This window comes from Thalia democratica, chromosome 5, assembly GCF_965202585.1.
Source record: "Thalia democratica chromosome 5, ktThaDemo2.hap1.1, whole genome shotgun sequence".
NCBI classification, from domain to species: Eukaryota; Metazoa; Chordata; class Thaliacea; order Salpida; family Salpidae; genus Thalia; species Thalia democratica.
Genome location: NC_139169.1, coordinates 51806051 through 51825959, shown reverse-complemented (window position 1 = coordinate 51825959; position 19909 = coordinate 51806051). Strand labels below are relative to the sequence as shown.

The following is a 19909-nucleotide window of genomic DNA, read 5'->3' as shown; positions in this document are numbered from 1 at the left end:
GGGTTTTTCGTCTTAAACAGCCGATTTTAACGTTAAGAGGACTTTTAATACTTTAAAACTGATATTCCTAACCGAAAAGATCTATTTAATTAGGTGTGTGAAATATTACAAGAATATTAATAACAATAATCAAAATAATTTGAACATTGTACAATAAAAAAGGGTTTAATACAAGTATTTTGTTTAAAACAGCATATTATAACGTCTATTCTACTTTTAAAATGCTTTAAGTAAGATTACTAACCTAGGACGTTTATTAAATTAGCTGTAGGAAATATTACCAGAATAATATTACGAAAAATCAAAATAATTAAATAATCTACGATAAAAAATGTTTATTGCGAGTATTTCGTCTTAAATAGCCGATTTTGACGTCAAGTTAAGTTTTAATACTTTTAAACTAATATTTTTAAACGAAATCGTTTATTAAATTACATATATGAAAAATTACAACATAAATAAAATTAAAAATCGAAATAACTCAAATAATATACGATAAACAATGTTTATTGCAAGTATTTCGTTTTAAAAAGCCAGTTTTGACGTCAAAAGGACTTGTAATATTTTAAAACTAATATTCCTAACCAAAAAGGTTTATTTAATTAGCTGTATGATATATTACAAATATATTAATACCAATAATCAAAATAATTCAAATAATACACGATAAACAATGGTTATTGCAAGTATTTCGTCATTAACAGCCAATTTTGACGTCAAAAGGAGTTTTAATATTTTAAAATTAATATTTTTAACCGAAGTAGTTTATTACACTACTTTTACGAAATATTACAAGAATATTATTACTAAAATCATAATAAATCAAATAATGTATGATAAACAATGTTTATTCCGAGTATTTCGTCTCAAAAGCCGATTTTGACGTCAAAAATGGTTTTAATGCATTAAAACAAATATTCCTAACTAAAATGGATCATTTAATTAGCTGTATGATATATTACATGAATATTAATAACAATAATCAAAATAATGCAAATAGTGTACGTTAAAAAGGTTTAATACAAGTATTTTGGTTGAAACAGCCTTTTATAACTTCTATAGTAGTTTCAATATGTTTAAAGTTAGATTACTAAGCAAAGAAGTTTATTAACATAGCTGTACAAAAAATTACTAGAATATTATAACTAAAAATCGAAATAACTCAAATAATGTACCAGAACAATGTTTATTGCAAGTATTTCGTCTTAAACAGCCGATTTTGACGTCAAAAGGAGTTTTAATACTAGTATTTTTAACTGAGGACATTTATTAAAATACATGAACAAAGTATGACAAGAATATTACAACCAAAAGTTGAAATAATTCAAATAATAACCGAAAAACAATGCTTTTTGCAAGTATTTATTTTTTAACACCTGATTTTGACGTCGAAAGGAGTGTTAATACTTTAAAACTAATATTTTCAACCGAAGACGTTTATTAAAATACCATTACAAAAATTACAATACAATCATAACCTAAAATCGCAATAACTCAAAAAGTTTACGATAAACAAGGTTTATTGAAAGTATTTCGTCTTAAACAGCCGATTTTGAACTCAAAAGAAGTTTTAATACATTAAAACTAATATTTTAACCCAAAGACGTTTATTAAATTACCTTTACAACATATTACAAGAATATTATTACCAAAAATCATAATAAATCAAATAATGTACGTGAAACAATGTTTATTACAAGTATTTTGTCATAAACAGCCGTTTTTGACGTCAAATGGAGCTTTAATACGTTAAAACTAATATTCCAAACAAAATAAGTTTTTTTGATTAGCTGTATGATATATAACAAGAATATTAATACCAAAAATCATAAAGAATGTAATAATGTACGATAAACAATGTTTCTGCAAGTATTTCGTCTTAAACAGCCGATTTTTACGTCAAAAGGAGTTTTTATACTTTAAAAATAGTATTTTGAACCGAAGATATTTATTAAATTTCCTGTACAAAATATTACAAAATTAATTTAACCAAAATTCAAAAAACTCAAATAATGTATGATAAACAATGTTTATTGCAAGTATTTCGTTTTAAACAGCCGATTTTGACGTAAAAAAGAGTTTTACTACTTTAAAACTAATATTCCTAACCGAATAGGTTTTTTTAATTAGCTTTATGATGTATTACATGAATATTAATACCAATTATCTAAATAATTTAAATAGAGAACATTAAAAAGTGTTTAATAGAAGTATTTCGGTTGAAGCAACATTTTATAACGTTTATAGTAATTTAAATATGTTTAAAATTAGATTACTAACCAAAGAATATTATAAACATAGCTGTACAAAAAATTATAAGAATATTATATCATATAATCGCAATTACTTAATTAATATACGATGAACAAAGTTTATTGCAAGTATTTTGTCTTTAACAGCCGATTTTGAACTTAAAAGAAGTTTTACTACATTAAAACTAATATTTTTACCAAAGGACGTTTATTAAATTAACTTTACGAAATATTACAAAAATATTTTTACTAAAAATCAAAACAAATCAAATAATTTACGATAAACAATGTTTATTGTAAGTATTTTGTCTTAACAGCTGATTTTGACGTCAAAAGGAGTTTTTTTTACTTTAAAACTAATATTACTAACCAATAAGGTTTATTTAATTAGCTGTATGATATATTACATGAATCTTAATACCAAAAATCATAATAACTATAATAATGTAAAATAAACAATGTTTATCCAAGTATTTCGTCTTAAACAGCCGATTTTGACGACAAACGGAGTTTTTATACTTTAAAACTAGTATTTTTGACTAATGATATTTTTTAAATTAACTGTACAGAATATTACAAGAATATTGTTATTAAAAATCATAATAAATCGAATAATATACAAGAAACAATGTTTTTTACAAGTATCTTGTCTTAAACAGCCGTTTTTGATGTCGAAAGGAGTTTTTATACTTTAAAACTTATATTCCTATCGAATAGGTTTATTTAATTAGCTGTATGACATATAACATATATATTTATACCAATAATCAAAATAATTTAAATAGTTTACGTTAAAAACGGTTTAATACAAGTATTTTTGTTGAAACAGCCTTTAATAACGTCTGTAGTAGTTATAATATGTTTAAAGTTAGATGACTAACCAAAGAAGTTTGTTTACATAGCTGTACAAAAATTTACAAGAATATTATAACCTAAAATCGCAATAACTCAAATAATGTACGATAAACAAAGTTTATCCAAGTGTTTTGTCTTAAAAAGCCGATTTTGACGTCAAAAAGACTTTTAGTACTTTAAAACTAATATTCCTATCCGAATAGGTTTATTTAATTAGCTGTATGATATATTACATGTATTTTTATATTAATAATCAAAATAATTTAAATAATTTACGTTAATAAGGGTTTAATATAAGTATTTTGGTTGAAACAGCCTTTTATAACGTCTATTGTAGTTTAAATATGTTTAAAGTTAGATTAATAACCAAAGAATATTACTAACATTGCTGTACCAAAAATTACAAGAATATTATAAACTAAAATCGCAAAAACTCAAATAATATACGGAAAACAATGTTTATTGCATGTATTTCGTATTGAACAGCCGATTTTGAACTCAGAAGGAGTTTTAATACAATAAAACTAATATTTTTACCTGAAGACGTTTTTTAAATTACTATTACAAAATATTACAGGTATTATAACCAAAAATCATAATAAATCAAATAATGTACGAGAAACAATGTTTATTCCAAGTATTTTGTATTTTACAGCCGATTTTGACGTCAAAAGGAGTTTTAGTACTTTAAAACTAATATTTTTACCCGAAAACGTTTATTTAATTAGTTTATTTAATTAATAATGTACGTTAAAAATTGTTTAATTCAAGTATTTTGTTTGAAACAGCCTTTTATAAAGTCAATAGTACTTTTAATATGTTTTAAGTTAGATTACTAACTAAAGAAGTTTATAAACATAGCTGTACAAAATATTACAAGAATATTATAATCAAAAATCGAAATAAGTCAAATAATTTACAATAAACAATGTTTACTACAAGTATTTCGCTTTAAACAGTCGATTTTGATTCAAAAAGAGTTTTAATACTTCAAAACTAATATTCCTAACCGAATAGGTTTATATACTTAGGTGTATGTTATATTAAATGAAGATTTATACCAATAATTAAAATAATTTAAAAAGTTTACGTTAAAAAGTGTTTAATACAAGTATTTTAGTTGAAACAGCCTTTAATAACGTCTATTGTAGTTTAAATATGTTTAAAGTTAGATAACTAACTAAAGAAAATTATTCACATAGCTATACGAAAAATTATAAGAATAATATAACCTAAAATCGCAATAACTCAAATAATATACGGTAAACAATGTTTATTGCATGTATTTCGTCTTGGACAGCCGATTTTGAACTCAGAAGGAGTTTTAATACATTAAAACTAATATTTTTACCTGAAGACGTTTATTAAATATAGCTTTACGAAATATTACAAGTATTATAACCAAAAATCATAATAAATCAAATAATGTACGAGAAACAATCTTTATACCAAGTATTTCTAATTAAACAGCCGATTTTGACGTCAAATAGAGTTTTAGTACTTTAAAACTAATATATTTAACCGAAATCATTTTATAAATCATCTGTAGGAAATATCTCAAGAATATTATAACCAAAAATTGAAATAACTCAAATAATTTACGATAAACAATGTTAATTGCAAGCCTTAAACAGCCAATTTTGACGTCAAAAATAGTTTTAATGCTATAAAACTAGTATTCCTAACCGAATAGGTTCATTTAATTAGCTGTATGTTATATTACATGAATACTAATATAAATAATCAATATATTGAATATATTCAAATATATTGGATAAGGTTTTCTTAATAAAAGAAAGGTATTATTAATCGAAATATGATTATCACAAAGATGATCACAAAGATGACACAGAAGATCACAAAGATGACACAGAAGATCCCTGAAAAACTTTCATGATCTCCCCTTGGGGTTGGAGCTGATTTAGCATCAGATCTGTAAAACCTTTGCCGACCACCACTGCCTTGTGGTTGCTTTTTGCTAAGCAAAGGCTTCGGGAGTAAACCCTGAGGAAAAATCAGACATGGTAAAGTCTTAAACACGGGGGTAGAGGAAACTCCGAAGAACTGTACTTCTATTCCTCTAGGAGATGCAAAACTCTGATCAAAAAGCCGTAGTCGGAGCCACGTAGGCGGTCTGACTTTGTATTCTATGTTTCTCCGGCAGCTCCTGCGACAATGATGAATCTTGGCTGTATCAGCTTTGCTGTTTCGCTGAGCTCTTCTCACTAAGGAGATTGAGATTCTGCTGCATGGGCAACAGCTGGAATCTCAATGTTATGCCCTGGCTTTGTGCTTGGAGAGGTTTACTCCAGCTTCGCAGGTTTTTCGCGAAGACACAACACGGAAAACGGCAGTTACCGGTGATAAGCCTAATCCTTTTTGGCGAAAGGATGGGCGCCAGGGGTCGTATTCGTCGGTAGGAAGAATTGTTTAGTTCCACTGAACAACCACCGCCTGCCTTAAGCTGAGCAGCCCTCAGCCATTAAGGTGTTGTTCCGCCACAGTTTACCTTCCTCATTGGGTGAATGGGGATAGCTTTAAGTGAAAAGTAAACTGAAACTATGTCACCTGACAAACATAAACGTAAAAAGAGACCCACTCTTAAACTGGGAAGCTGGAACGTTCGTACCATGACTACTGGTATGGACCCCGAAAACATAAATGATGCAAGAAAAACTGCTATTATAAATAACGAACTTCTTCGTCTTAAAGTTGATATTGCAGCTCTTCAAGAAACGTGCCTTGCTGGTCAAGGCTCAATTAAAGAAAAAAAATTTACTTTCTTCTGGTTTAGTAAGTCTTTTGAAAAACGTATAGAATATGGTGTTGGTTTTGCTGTCAAGAATACACTCTTACAACATGTAGAAGTCGGTGACGGAAACGAACGTATTGCTACTCTACGTTTACACAACAAAAAAGGAACAGCGACCCTTATTAGTGTATATGCGCATACGCTATACACTGACGAGCAAATTAAAGATACTTTTTATGAAAAGTTAAATCTCGTAGTGAATGAATTGCCAAAAAACGACCAACTTGTTATTCTGGGTGATTTTAATGCAAGAGTTGGATCTGATCACGACTCTTGGGCTTCCTGTCTAGGACATTTTGGTTTTGGAAGAATGAATTCTAATGGTCAACGCCTTTTAGAGTTTTGTCATAAACAGAACCTCTGTGTTACCAATTCATTTTTTAAAACTAAATGGCAGCATAAAGTATCTTGGAGACATCCCCGTTCTAAAAACTGGCAATAATTAGACCATATCTTAGTGAGACGCCATCGTATTAACGATGTTCTGTTAATTAGATCATATCAAAGCGCAGACTGCAACAGCGATCATTCTTTGGTCTGCTGTAAAATGCTCATCTCAAAAAAGTTCATGCACAATTCAAACAATTTAGCTTGTAAAGTTCGACTTAATGTAGGTCCAATGCGGGACAAGGAAAATATCAAAAAGTTCTTAACTCTGATGCTATCTGTCTCTTCGTCGGATACATCTGCTTCTGAGTCTTGGTCTACGATTGAAAAAAGTATATATCAGAATGCCTTTTAAACTTTTGGAAAGAACAAACATGCCAACAAAGACTGGTTCGAAGAAAATATCAATATTTTATCTCCTCTTTTAAAGAAAAAGCGACAGGCTCATATTGATTATCAACGTGACCCAAGTAACACGTGTCTTAATAGACTTCGTGAAGCCAGAAAAATTTTTCGGAGGGCAGCTAGAAAATGTGCTACTGAGTTTTGATTAAAGGCTAGTGCCCGTATTCAGGCTGCTGCTGACAGAGGAGGTACCAAATCAGTCTACGAAGGAATAAGAAAAGCAGTCGGACCAACAAAGAGGTCAATATCACCTTTGTTATCTGAGACTGGTGAAATCTTACACAGTAGGAATGAACAGTTGAGTAGATGGGTTCAACACTCTTCCCTTCTGTATTCTACACAGAATATTGTTACTAATGATGCCCTTAACAGAATGGATAGTCTATTAATGATGGATGACCTGGATAGCGTACCAACTACTGAAGAACTCAGTTAAGCCATTGATATGATGGCTCCGTGGAAAGCTCCAGGTAGTGACGGCATACCAGCGGACTTGGTCCGCAATTGTAAGTCATGCTTGTTACCTCATTTACATGATATTTTAGCCAAATGTTGGAGAGAAGGTATAGTGCCACAAGACATGCGTGATGCTAAGATCATAGTCTTATATAAAAACAAGGGTTCCAGATCGGACTGCAATAGTTACAGGGGAATTTTTCTTCTTGCGATTGCTGGTAAAGTTTTTGCAAGAGTGGTTCTTCCTCGTATTCAGAAGCTGGCTGAAAGAGTATATCCTGAGTCTCAATGTGGATTTAGGTCTAAAAGATCTACCACCGACATGATTTTTTCTGTACGTCAGTTACAAGAGAAATGTAATGAGCAGAACATGCCTTTGTACATCGCTTTCATTGACCTCACTAAAGCCTTTGACTTTTTAAGTAGAGAAGGACTATATGCTATACTGCTGAAAATTGGATGTCCTCCAAAATTATTCAGTATTGTGAAGTCTTTTCATACAAACACAAGGGCAACCATTCAATATGATGGTAGTGTATCTGATTCATTTGAAATCAAAAGTGGGGTAAAGCAAGGCTGCGTACTTGCTCCAACTTTGTTTGGAATCTTCTTTTCGATGCTATTAAAGCATGCTTTTAATTCATTAACTACTGGAATCAAGCTTCATACAAGAACTGACGGACACCTTTTCAACCCTTTAAATCTAAGAGCTAAGCGAAATCTGAAGAAAGTCACCATACGTGATCTTTTATTTGCTGACGATGCTGCACTCGTGGCTCACTCTGCCCAAGACCTGCAGACACTGCTGAATCAGTTTTCTTCGGCATGCTCGGATTTCGGCCTTACTATAAGCCTTAAGAAGACTAAAATTCTAAGTCAAGGAACAAATCTTTTACCATCAATCAAAATCAATTGTAAGGATATCGAGAATGTAGATAACTTTGTATACCTTGGCTCAAATGTTGCGTCAAACGCATCATTGGACAAAGAAATAAATAGTCGCATTGGCAAAGCATCACGCACTTTCGCTCGCTTGACTGCAAGAGTTTGGGATAACCAAAAGCTAAGCTATCGAACAAAGGCTAACGTTAACCGTTCCTGTGTCTGCAGTACTCTGCTTTACGGTAGCGAGACATGGACGTTACCTAGCGTACAGGAGAAGAAAATCAATACCTTCCACCTACGATGCCTTCGTCGCATCCTTGGAATTACATGGCAGCAAAAGATCACCAATGAGGAAGTATTGAGACGTACTGGTCTTACCACTATGTACTTTACCCTAAGTCAGCGCAGGCTTCGCTGGCTCGGTCATATCCTGAGAATGAATACTGAGCGGATCCCAAAGTTTCTATTGTATGGCGAAATGGTCGTTGGCAAACGAAACCGAGGACGTCCAAAATTACGTTTTAAGGATGTATACAAGCGCGAACTAAAAAGTTGAACATTAGAACTGATAATTGGGAGTTGCTTGCAAATGACCGTGCCAAATGGAGATCAACTATACACAAAAGATTGCAAGAAAGATAAAAGGAATATTTGAGAAAAACGAAGAAGAAGATGAAGAAATAAGAAGCAGAATGAATTTAACTGTTTTTTTTTTTTTTTTTTTTTTTTGCATGTAATTTTTTTTTTTTTTTTTTCTTCTCTGTGCACAACACGCATAGCCAATCTCGGCGGATAACGGGCCTTATTATTATTATTTTTAATCAATATAATTCAAAAAATGTATGTTAAAAAGGGTTTAATACAAATATTTTGGTTGAAACAGCCGTTTATAACGTCTATAGTACTTTTAATATGTTTAAAATTAGATTACTAACCAAAGAAGTTTATAAACATAGCTGTACGAAAAATTACAAGAATATTACAACCAAAAATCGAAATAACTCAAATAATGTACGATAAACAAGGTTTACTGCAGATATTTAGTCTTAAACAGCCTAATTTGACGTCAAAAAGAGTTTTAATACTTTAAAACTAAAATACCTAACCGAAGGAATTATTTTAATTAATTTTATGAAATATTACAATCATATTATTACCAAAAATCGAAATAAGTCTAATATTAAAAGTTAAACAATGTTTAATGCAAGTATTTTGTCTTAAACAGCCGATTTTAACGTCAAACGGAGTTTTAATACTTTAAAACAAATATTCCTAACCGAATAAGTTTATTTAATTAGCTGTAAGATATATTACATGAACATTTATACCAATAATCAAAGTAATTTAAATAGTGTACTTTAAAACGGGTTTAAAACAAATATTTTGGTTGAAACAACCTTTTAAAACGTCTATAGTAGTTTCAATATGTTTAAAGTTAAATTACTAACCGAAGAAGTTTATTAACATAGCTGTACGAAAAATTGCAAGAATATTATAACATAAAGTCGCAATAACTCAAATAATATACGATAAACAATGTTTATTGCAAGTATTTCGTCTTAAACAGCCGATTTTGAACTCAAAAGAAGTTTAAATAAAATAAAACTGATATTTTTACCAGAAGACGTTTATTAAATTACTTTTACAAAATATTACAAGAATATTAATAGCAAAAATCATAATAACTGTTATAATGAACTATAAACAATTTTTATGCGAGTATTTCGTCTTAAACAGCCGGTTTTGACGTCAAAAGGAGTTTTAATACTTTAAAACTAATATTCCTAAGCGAATAGGTTTATTTAAAAAGCTGTATGATATATTATAAGAATATTAATACCAATAATCAAAACAATTCAAATAATGTACGTTAAAACGAGTTTAATTCAAGTATTTTATTTGAAACAGCCTTTTATAATGTCGATAGTACTTTTAATATGTTTAAAGTTAGATTACTAACCAAATAAGTTTATAAACATAGCAGTACAAAAAAATAAAAGAATATTATAACCAACAATCGAAATAAGTCAAATAATGTACAATAAACAATGTTTACTGCAAGTATTTTGTCTTAAACAGCCGATTTTGACGTCAAAAGGAGTTTTAATACTTTAAAACTAATATTCCTTACCAAATAGGTTTATTTAATTAGCCTTATTATACATTACAACAATATTAATACCAAAAATTATAATAACTCTAATAATGTACAATAAACAATATTTATTGCGAGTATTTCGTCTTAAACAGCCGATTTTGACGTCAAAAGGAGTTTTAATACTACTATTTTTAACCGAAGACATTTATTAGATTACATGTGCGAAGTATGATAAGAATATTATAACAAAAAATCGACATAATTCAAATAATAAACGAAAAACAATGCTTATTGCAAGTATTTCTTCCTTAACACTCGATTTTGACGTCGAAAGGAGTTTTAATACTTTGAAACTAATGTTTTCAACCGAAGACGTTTATAAAATTAACTTTAAAAAATATTACAACAATATTATTACTAAAAATCATAATATATCAAATAATTTACCATAAACAATGTTTATTGCAAGTATTTTGTTTTAAATAGCCGTTTTCGAAGTCAAAAAGAGTTTTAATATGTTGAAAATAATATTCCGAACCGAATAAATTAATTTTATTCGCTGTATGATTTATTACAGGAATTATAATACCAAAAATCAAAATAACTGTAATAATGTACGAAAAACAATGTTTATGCAAGTATTTCGTTTTAAACTGCCGATTTTTACGTTAAAAGAAGTTTTTTTACTTTAAAACTAATATTACTAACCGTATAGGTTTATTTAATTAGCTGTATGATATATTTGATGAATATTAATACCAAAAATCATAATAACTGTAATAATGTACAATAAACAATGTTTATTGCAAGTATATCGTCTTAAACTGCCGATTTTGACGTCAAAAGGAGTTTTAATACTTTAAAACTAATATTCCTAAGCGAAGAGGTTTATTTAATTAGCTGTATGATATATTACATGAATATTAATATCAATAATCAATATAATTCAAATAATGTACGTTAAAAAGGGTTTAATACAAATATTTTGGTTGAAACAGCCGTTTATAACGTCAATAGTACTTTTAATATGTTTAAAATTGGATTACTAACTAAAAAAGTTTATAAACATAGCTGTACGAAAAATTACAAGAATATTATAACCAAAAATTTAAATAACTCAAATAATGTACGATAAAAATGATAATAACAAGTATTTCGTCTTAAACAGCCAATTTTAAACTCAAAAGGAGTTTTATACTTTAAAACTAATATCTTTACTCGAAGACTTTTACTAAATCACCTTTACAAATTATTACAAGAATTTTATTACCAAATATCATAATAACTCAAAAAATGTACAATAAACAATGTTTATTGCAAGTATTTCGTCTTAAACAGCCGATTTTGAACTTAAAAGAAGTTTTAACACATTAAAACTACTATTTTTATCCGAAAACGTTTATCAATTACCTTTACGAAATATTTCAAGAATGGTATTACCAAAAACAATAATAATTCAGATAATGTACGATAAACAATGTTTATTGCAAGTATTTCGTCTTAAACAGCCGATTTGAACGTCAAAAGGAGATTAATACTAGTATTTTTAACCTAAGACATTTAATAAATTACCTGTACAAAGTATGACAAGAATATTATAACCGAAAATCGAATTAACTCAAAAAATAGACAAATACAATGCTTATTGCGAGTATTTCTTCTTAAACACTCGATTTCGACGTCGAAAGGAGTTTTAATAATTTAAAACTAATATTTTTACCCAAAGACGTTTATTAAATTCCTTTTACGAAATATTACAACATTATTATTACCAAAAATCATAATGACTCAAATAATGTACAATAAACGATGTTCATTGCTACTATTTCGTCTTAAACAGCCGATTTTGAACTCAAAAGGAGTTTGAATATTTTAAAACTCATATTTTTATCCAAAGACGTTTATTAAATTACCTTTACGAAATATTAAAAGAATATTATTACCAAAAATCATAACTAATCTAATAATGTACGATAAACAATGTTTATTGCAAGTATTTTGTCTTAAACAGCCGTTTTTGACGTTAAAAGGAGTTTTAATACGTTCAAACTGATATTACTAACCTAATAAGTTAATTTAATTAGCTGTATGATATATTACAAGAATATTAATAATAAAAATAATAATTACTGTAATAATGTACGATAAACAATGTTTATGCAAGTATTTCGTCTTAGTCAGCCGATTTTGACGTTAAAAGTAGTTTTTATATTTAAAAATAGTATTTTTAACCGAAGATACTTATTTAATTACCTGTACAAAATATTACAAGTATATTTTTACCAAGTTCGAAGTAACTCAAATAATGTACGATAAACAATGTTTATTGCAAGTATATTGTCTTAAACAGCCGATTTTGAGTCAAAAGGAGTTTTAATACTTTAAAACTAATATTTCTTACCGAATAGGTTTATTTAATTAGCTGAATGATATATTAACATAATATCAATACCAATAATCAAAATATATAAGTAATGTACATTAAAAAGCGTTTAATACAAGTATTTTGATTGAAACAGGCTTTTAGGACGTCTATAGTACTTTTAATATGTTTAAAGTTAGATTACTAACCGAAGAAGTTTATTAACATAGCTGTACGAAAAATTGCAAGAATATTATAACATAAAATCGCAATAACTCAAATAATATACGATAAACAATGTTTATTGCAAGTATTTCGTCTTAAACAGCCGATTTTGACGTCAAAAGGAGTTTTAATACTATTATTTCTAACCGAAGACATTTCTTAGATTACATGTGCGAAGTATGACAAGAATATATTGCTGTACGAGTATTTCAAAAAAATTATAACCAAAAATCGCAACAACTCAAGTAATACACGATAAACAATGTTTATTGCAATAATTTCGTCATAAACTACCGATTTTGACGTCAAAAAGAGTTTTAACACTTCAAAACTGATATTTTTAACCGAAGACGTTTATTTATTCAACTTAATGAAATACTACAGAAATATTATTACCAAAAATCGAAATAACTCAAAAAATTTACGGAAACAATGTTTATTGCAAGTATTTCGTCTGAAACAGCCGATTTTGACGTCAAAAGGTGTCTAATACTTTAAAACTAATATTCCGAAACGAATAAGTTTATATAGTTAGTTGTATAGAATAATACAAGAATATTATAACCAAAAATCATAAAAGCTCAAATAATGAACGAAAACAATGCTTTTTGCAAGGACACCTTCTTAAACAATTGATATGACGTCGAAAGGAGTTTTAATACTTCAAAACTAATATTTTGAACCGAAGACGTTTATTTAATTACCTTTACAAAAATGACGAGAATATTATAGCCAAAAATTTTAATTACTCAAATAATGTTCGATAAACATTTTTTATTATAAAATTTCGTCTTAAATAGCTGATTTTGAATTTAAAAGGAGTTTATTACTTTAAAACTAAAATTTTTAACCGAAATCGTTTAGTAAATTACTTTATAAAATATTACAAGAATTTTATTACAAAATATCATAATAACTCAAAAAATGTACGATAAACACCGTTTATTGCAAGTATTTCGTATTAAACAGCCGATTTTGAACTCAAAAGAAGTTTTAACAGATTAAAACTATTATTTTTATTCAAAGACGTTTATTAAATTCTCTTACGAATTATCACAGAAATGTTATTACCAAAAATCATAGTAAATCTAATAATGTACGATAAACGATGTTTATTGCAAGTATTTTGTCTTAAACAGCCGTTTTTGACGTCAAAAGGAGTTTAAAAACGTTGAAACTAATATTCCTAACCGAATAAGTCTATTTAATTAGCTGTATGATATAATACAAGAATATTAATAACAAAAATCGAAATAACTTTAATAATATACAATAAACAATGTTTATGCAAGTCTTTCGTCTCAATCAGCCAATTTTGACGTCAAAAGAAGTTTAAATGCTTTAAAACTAGTATTTATAACCGAAGATATTTTTCAAATTACCTGTACAAAATATTACAAGAGTATTATAACTAAGTTTGAAATAACTCGAATAATGTATGATAAACAATGTTTATTGCAAGTATTTAGTCGTAAACAGCAGATATAACTTCAAACGGAGTTTTAATTCTTTAAAACTAATATTCTTAACCGAATAGGTTTATTTAATTAGCTGTATGATATATTAAGAGAATATTAATGTCATTAATCAAAATGATTCAAATAATGTACGTTAAAAAGGGTTTAATATAAGTATTTTGTATGAAACAACCTATTATGACTTCTATAGTACTTTTAATATATTTAAAGTTAGATTACTAACCAAACAAGTTTATAAACATAGCTGTATGAAAAATTACAAGAATATTATAAACAATAATCAAAATAACACAAATAAAGTACGATAATCAATGTTTACTGCAAGTTTTTCTTTTTAAACAGCCGATTTTGACGTCAAAAAGAGTTACTTTAAAACTAATATTTCTAACTGATGGGTTTCTTTAATTATCTGTATGATATATTATATGAATATTAATACCAATAATCAAAATAATTTAAATAGTGTACGTTAAAATTGGTTTAATACAAGTATTTTGGTTGAAACAGCCTTTTATAACGTCTATAGTAGTTTATTATATTTAAAGTTTGATTACTAACCAAAGAATATTATTAACATAGCTATACAAAAAACTACAAAAATATTAGAACTTAAAATAACTAAAATAATATACGATAAACAATGTTTATTGCAAGTATATCGTCTATAACAGCTGATTTTGACGTCAAAAGAAGTTTTAATACTTAAAAACTAGTATTTTTACCTAAGTCGTTTATTAAATTACTTTTACGAAATATTACAAGACTATTATTACCAAAAATTGTAATAAATTAAATAATGTACGATAAACAATGTTTATTTAAAGTATTTCGTTGTAAACAGCAGATTTTGATATCAAAAGGAGTTTTAATACGTTAAAACTAATATTTCAAACCGAATAAGTTTATTTAATTAGCTGTATGATATATTATAAGAATATTAATACCAATAATCAAAATAATTCAAATAATGTACGTAAAAAAGGGTTTAATACAAGTATTTCGTTTGAACAGCCTTTTATGACGTCTATAGTACTTTTAATATGTTTAAAATTAGCTTACTAACCAAAAAAGTTTAAAAACATAGCTTTACGAAAAATTACAAAAATATTTTAAGCAAAAATCGAAATAATTCAAATAAAGTACGATAAACAATGTTTACTGCAAGTATTTCGTCTTAAACAGCCGATTTTGACGTCAAAAAGAGTTTTAATAATTTAAAACTAATATTCCTTACCGAATAGGTTTATTTAATTAGCTGTATGTATTTTGGTTGAAACAGCCTTTTATAATGTCTATAGTGGTTTCAATATGTTGAAAGTTAGATTACTAACCAAAGAATCTTATTAACATAGCTGTACGAAAAATTACAAGCATATTATAATCTAAAATTGCAATAACTCAAATAATATACGATAAACAACGTTAATTGCAATTATTTCTTCTTAAATAGCCGATTTAGACGTCAAAAGGAGTTTTAATACTTTACAACAATTATTCTCAACTGAAGAGGTTTATTTAAATAGCTGTATGATATATTACAAAAATATTAATACCAATAATCAAAAAAATCGAATAGTGTACGTTAAAAAGAGTTTAATGCAAGTATTTTGTTTGAAACAGCCTTTTTTAACGTCTATAGCACTTTTAATATATCTGAAATTAGATTACTAACCAAAAGGTTTATTAATAAATCTGTATGAAAAATTACATGAATATTATAGCCTAAATTAGCAATAAGTCAAGTAATATATGATAAACAATGTTTGTTGCAAATATTTTGTCTTAAACAGCCGATTTTGACGTCAAAAATAGTTTTAAAACTTTAAAACTAATATTTTTACTAGAAAACGTTTATTAAATTACTATCAATTAAAATAAATAATCATAATAAGTCAAATAATGTACTATAAACAATGTTTATTGCAAGTATTTCGACTTAAACAGCCGATTTTGTACTCAAATTATTTTTTATTAATTTTATGAAATATTAAAATAATATTATTACCAAAAAACACAAATATTGTACGATAAACAATGTTTATTGCTAGTGTTTTATCTCAAATAGCTGATTTTGACTTCAAATGGAGTTTTAATACTTTAAAATTAATACTCCTAACTGAAGAGGTTTATTTAATCAGCTGTATGAAGTATTACAAGAATATTAGTACCAATAATCAAAAAAATCTAATAGTGTACGTTAAAAAGAGTTTAATGCAAGTATTTTGTTTAAAACAGCCTTTTTTAACGTCTATAGCACTTTTAATATATTTGATATTAGATTACTAACCAAAAGATTTATTAATAAATGAAAAATTACATTAATATTCTAGCCTAAATTAGCAATAAGTCATATAATATATGATAAACAATGTTTATTGCAAATATTTTGTCTTAAACAGCCGATTTTGACGTCAAAAATAGTTTTAAAACTTTATTTAATAGTAATCTAATAAACATTTTCTAGTAAAATTATTAGTTTTAAAACTTTAAAACTAATATTTTTACTAGAAAACGTTTATTAAATTACTATTAAATAAAATAAATAATTATAATAAGTCAAATAATGTACTGTAAACAATGTTTATTTCAAGTATTTCGACTTAAACAGCCGATTTTGTACTCAAATTATTTTTTATTAATTTAATGAAATATTAAAATAATATTATTACCAAAAAACTCAAATAATGTACGATAAACAATGTTTATTTCTAGTGTTTTATCTAAAATAGCTGATTTTGACGTGAAATGGAGTTTTAATACTTTAAAATTATTACTCCAACTGAAGAGGTTTATTTAATCAGCTCTATGAAGTATTACAAGAATATTAATACCAATAATCAAAATAATTCAAATAATAATAAATAAATATTAATAAATAAATAATATTATAGCCTAAAATAGCAGAAACTTAAATAATATACGATAACAATGTTTTTTGCAAGTATTTCGTCTTAAATGGGCGATTTTGACGTCAAAAATAGTTTTAATACTTTAAAACTAATATTTCTAACCGAAGAGGTTTATATTAGTGGCTGTAAGAAATATTACATAAATATTATAAACAAAAATTGAAATAACTCAAATAATATACGATAATCAATGTTTATTCCAAGTTTTTCGTCTTAAACAGCCGATTTTGAACTCAAAAGGACTTATAATACATTAAAACTAATATTTTTACCCGAAGACGTTTATTAAAATACCTTTACGAAATAATACAAGTGTATTATTACCAAAAATCATAATAAATCAAATAATGTACGAGAAACAATGTTTATTGCAAGTATTTTGTCTTAAACAGCCGGTTTTAACGTCAAAAGAGTTTCAATACATTAAAACTAATATTCCTAACCGAATAGGTTTATTTTATTAGCTGTATGATATATTACAAGAATATTAAAACTAATAATCAAAATAATTCAAATAGTGTACGTTAAAAAGAGTTTAATACAAGTATTTTTGTTAAACTGCCTTCTATTACGTCTATAGTACTTTTAATATGTTTAAAGTTAGATTACTAACTAAATAAGTTTATCAACAAAGCTGTACAAAAAATTACAAGAATATTATAATCTAAAATCGCAATAACTCAAATAATATATGATAAACAATGTTTATTGCATGTATATCGTCTTAAACAGCCGATTTTGAACTCAAAAGGAGTTTTAATACATTAAAACTAATATTTTTACCCGAAGACGTTTTTTAAATTACCTTTACAATATATTATAAGAATATTATTACCAAAATTCGAAATACCTTGAAAACAGTTTATTAAACAATGTTTATTGCAAGTGTTTCATCTTAAACAGCCGATATCGACGTCAAAAAGAGGTTAAGGTTAATACATTAAAACTAATATTTTTAACCGAAGTCGTGTATTAAACTACTTTTACGAAATATTTTAAGAATAATATAACCAAAATTCGAAATAACTCAAATAATGTGAGATAAACAATGTTTAATGCAAGTATTTCTTCTTAAACAATCGATTTTGACGTTGAAATAAGTTTTAATACATTAAAACTAATATTCCTTACCGAAAAGGTTTATTTTATTAATTTTATGAAATATTACAACAGAATTATTACAAAAAATTGAAATCATTCAAAAAATGTAAGATAAACAATGTTTAATGTAAGTATTTCGTCTTAAACAGCCGATTTTGAACTCAAAAGGAGTTTAAATACATCAAAACTAATATTTTTACCCGATGACGTTTATTAAATTACCTTTTCGAAATATGACAAGAATGTTATTACCAAAATCATAATAAATCAAATAATGTGTAATAAACCTTGTTTTTGCAAGTATTTCGACTTAAACAGCCGATTTTGTACTCAAAAGGAGTTTTAATACATTAAAACTAATATATTTACCAGAAGACATTTATTAAATTATCTTTACGAAATATTAAAAAAATATTATTACCAAAAATCGTAATAAATCGAATAATGTACGAGAAACAATGTTTATTGCAAGTATTTTTTTTGAACAGCCTTTAATGTTTTAATACGTTAAAACCAAGACGTCGCAAGGAGTTTTAATACGTTAAAACTAATATTGCCAACCGAAAAAGTTTATTTAAATAGCTTTTCGATATATTACAAGAATTTTTATACCAAAATTCATAATAACTCAACTAATGTATGTTAAAAAGGGTTTAATAGAAGTATTTTGTTTGAAACAGCCGTTTATAACGTTTATAGTACTTATAATATGTTTAAAGTTGGATTACTTACTAAAGAAGTTTAGAAACAAAGCTGTACGAAAAATTACCAGAGTATATTAACCATAATTCAAAATAACTCAAATAATTTACAATAAACAATGTTTACTGCAAGTATTTTGTCTTAAACAGCCGATTTTGACGTCAAAAGGAGTTTTAATACTTTAAAACTAATATTTTCAACCGGAGTTGTTTATTAAACTACTTTTACAAAATACTACAAGAATAACATTACCAAAAATCATGATAAATTAAATAATGTATAATAAACAATGTTTATTCCAAGTATTTCAAATTAAACAGTCAATTTTGACGTCAAAAGGAGTTTTAGTACTTTAAAACTAATATATTTAACCGAAAACGTTTATTAAATCAGCTGTACGAAATACCACAAGAATATTATAACTAAAAATCGAAATAACTCAAATAATGTACGATAAACAATGTTTACTGCAAGTATTTAGTCTTAAACAGCCGATTTTGACGTCAAAAAAAGTTTTAATGCTTTAAAACTAATATTCCTAACCGAATAGGTTCATTTAATTAGCTGTATGATATATTAAATGAATATTGATATCAATAATCAAAATAATTTAAATAGTGTACGTTAAAAAAGGTTAAATACAAGAAATTTGGTTGAAACAGCCTTTTATAACGTCTATAGTAGTTTCAATATGTCTAAAGTTAGATTACTAACCAAAGAATATTATTATCATAGCTGTACGAAAAATTACAAGAATATTATAGCGAAAATCGAAATAACTTAAATAATGTACGATAAACAATGTCTACTGCAAGTATTTCGTCTTAAACAGCCGATATTGTTCAAAAATTAAATAAATATTATAACCAAAAATCGAAATAACTCAATTAATGTACGATGAAAAATGTTTACTGCAAGTATTTCGTCCTCAAGAGCCCATTTTGACGTAAAAATTTTTTTTTATACTTTAAAACTAATATTC

General features: G+C 26.6%; 1 protein-coding gene across 1 annotated transcript; it reads left to right on the top strand.

Annotated features, from left to right (window-relative positions):
* Positions 1-5737: 5737 nt before the first annotated feature.
* LOC145836622 (protein CFDP2-like) lies at positions 5738-7147 on the top strand. Its single transcript, XM_082944409.1, has 2 exons — positions 5738-6283; positions 6881-7147. Exons 1-2 carry the CDS (start codon positions 5738-5740, stop codon positions 7145-7147), a joined length of 813 nt encoding a protein of 270 aa, XP_082800535.1.
* The last annotated feature ends 12762 nt before the right edge of the window (positions 7148-19909 follow it).

Bases quoted from the DNA above. Each gene is read 5' to 3' on its own strand.
- LOC145836622 (XM_082944409.1), top strand. From the start codon at position 5,738: ATGACTACTGGTATGGACCCCGAAAACATAAATGATGCAAGAAAAACT. The intron at 6,284-6,880 runs GTTACCAATTCA...GCCCGTATTCAG, and splicing joins GTCATAAACAGAACCTCTGT to GCTGCTGCTGACAGAGGAGG.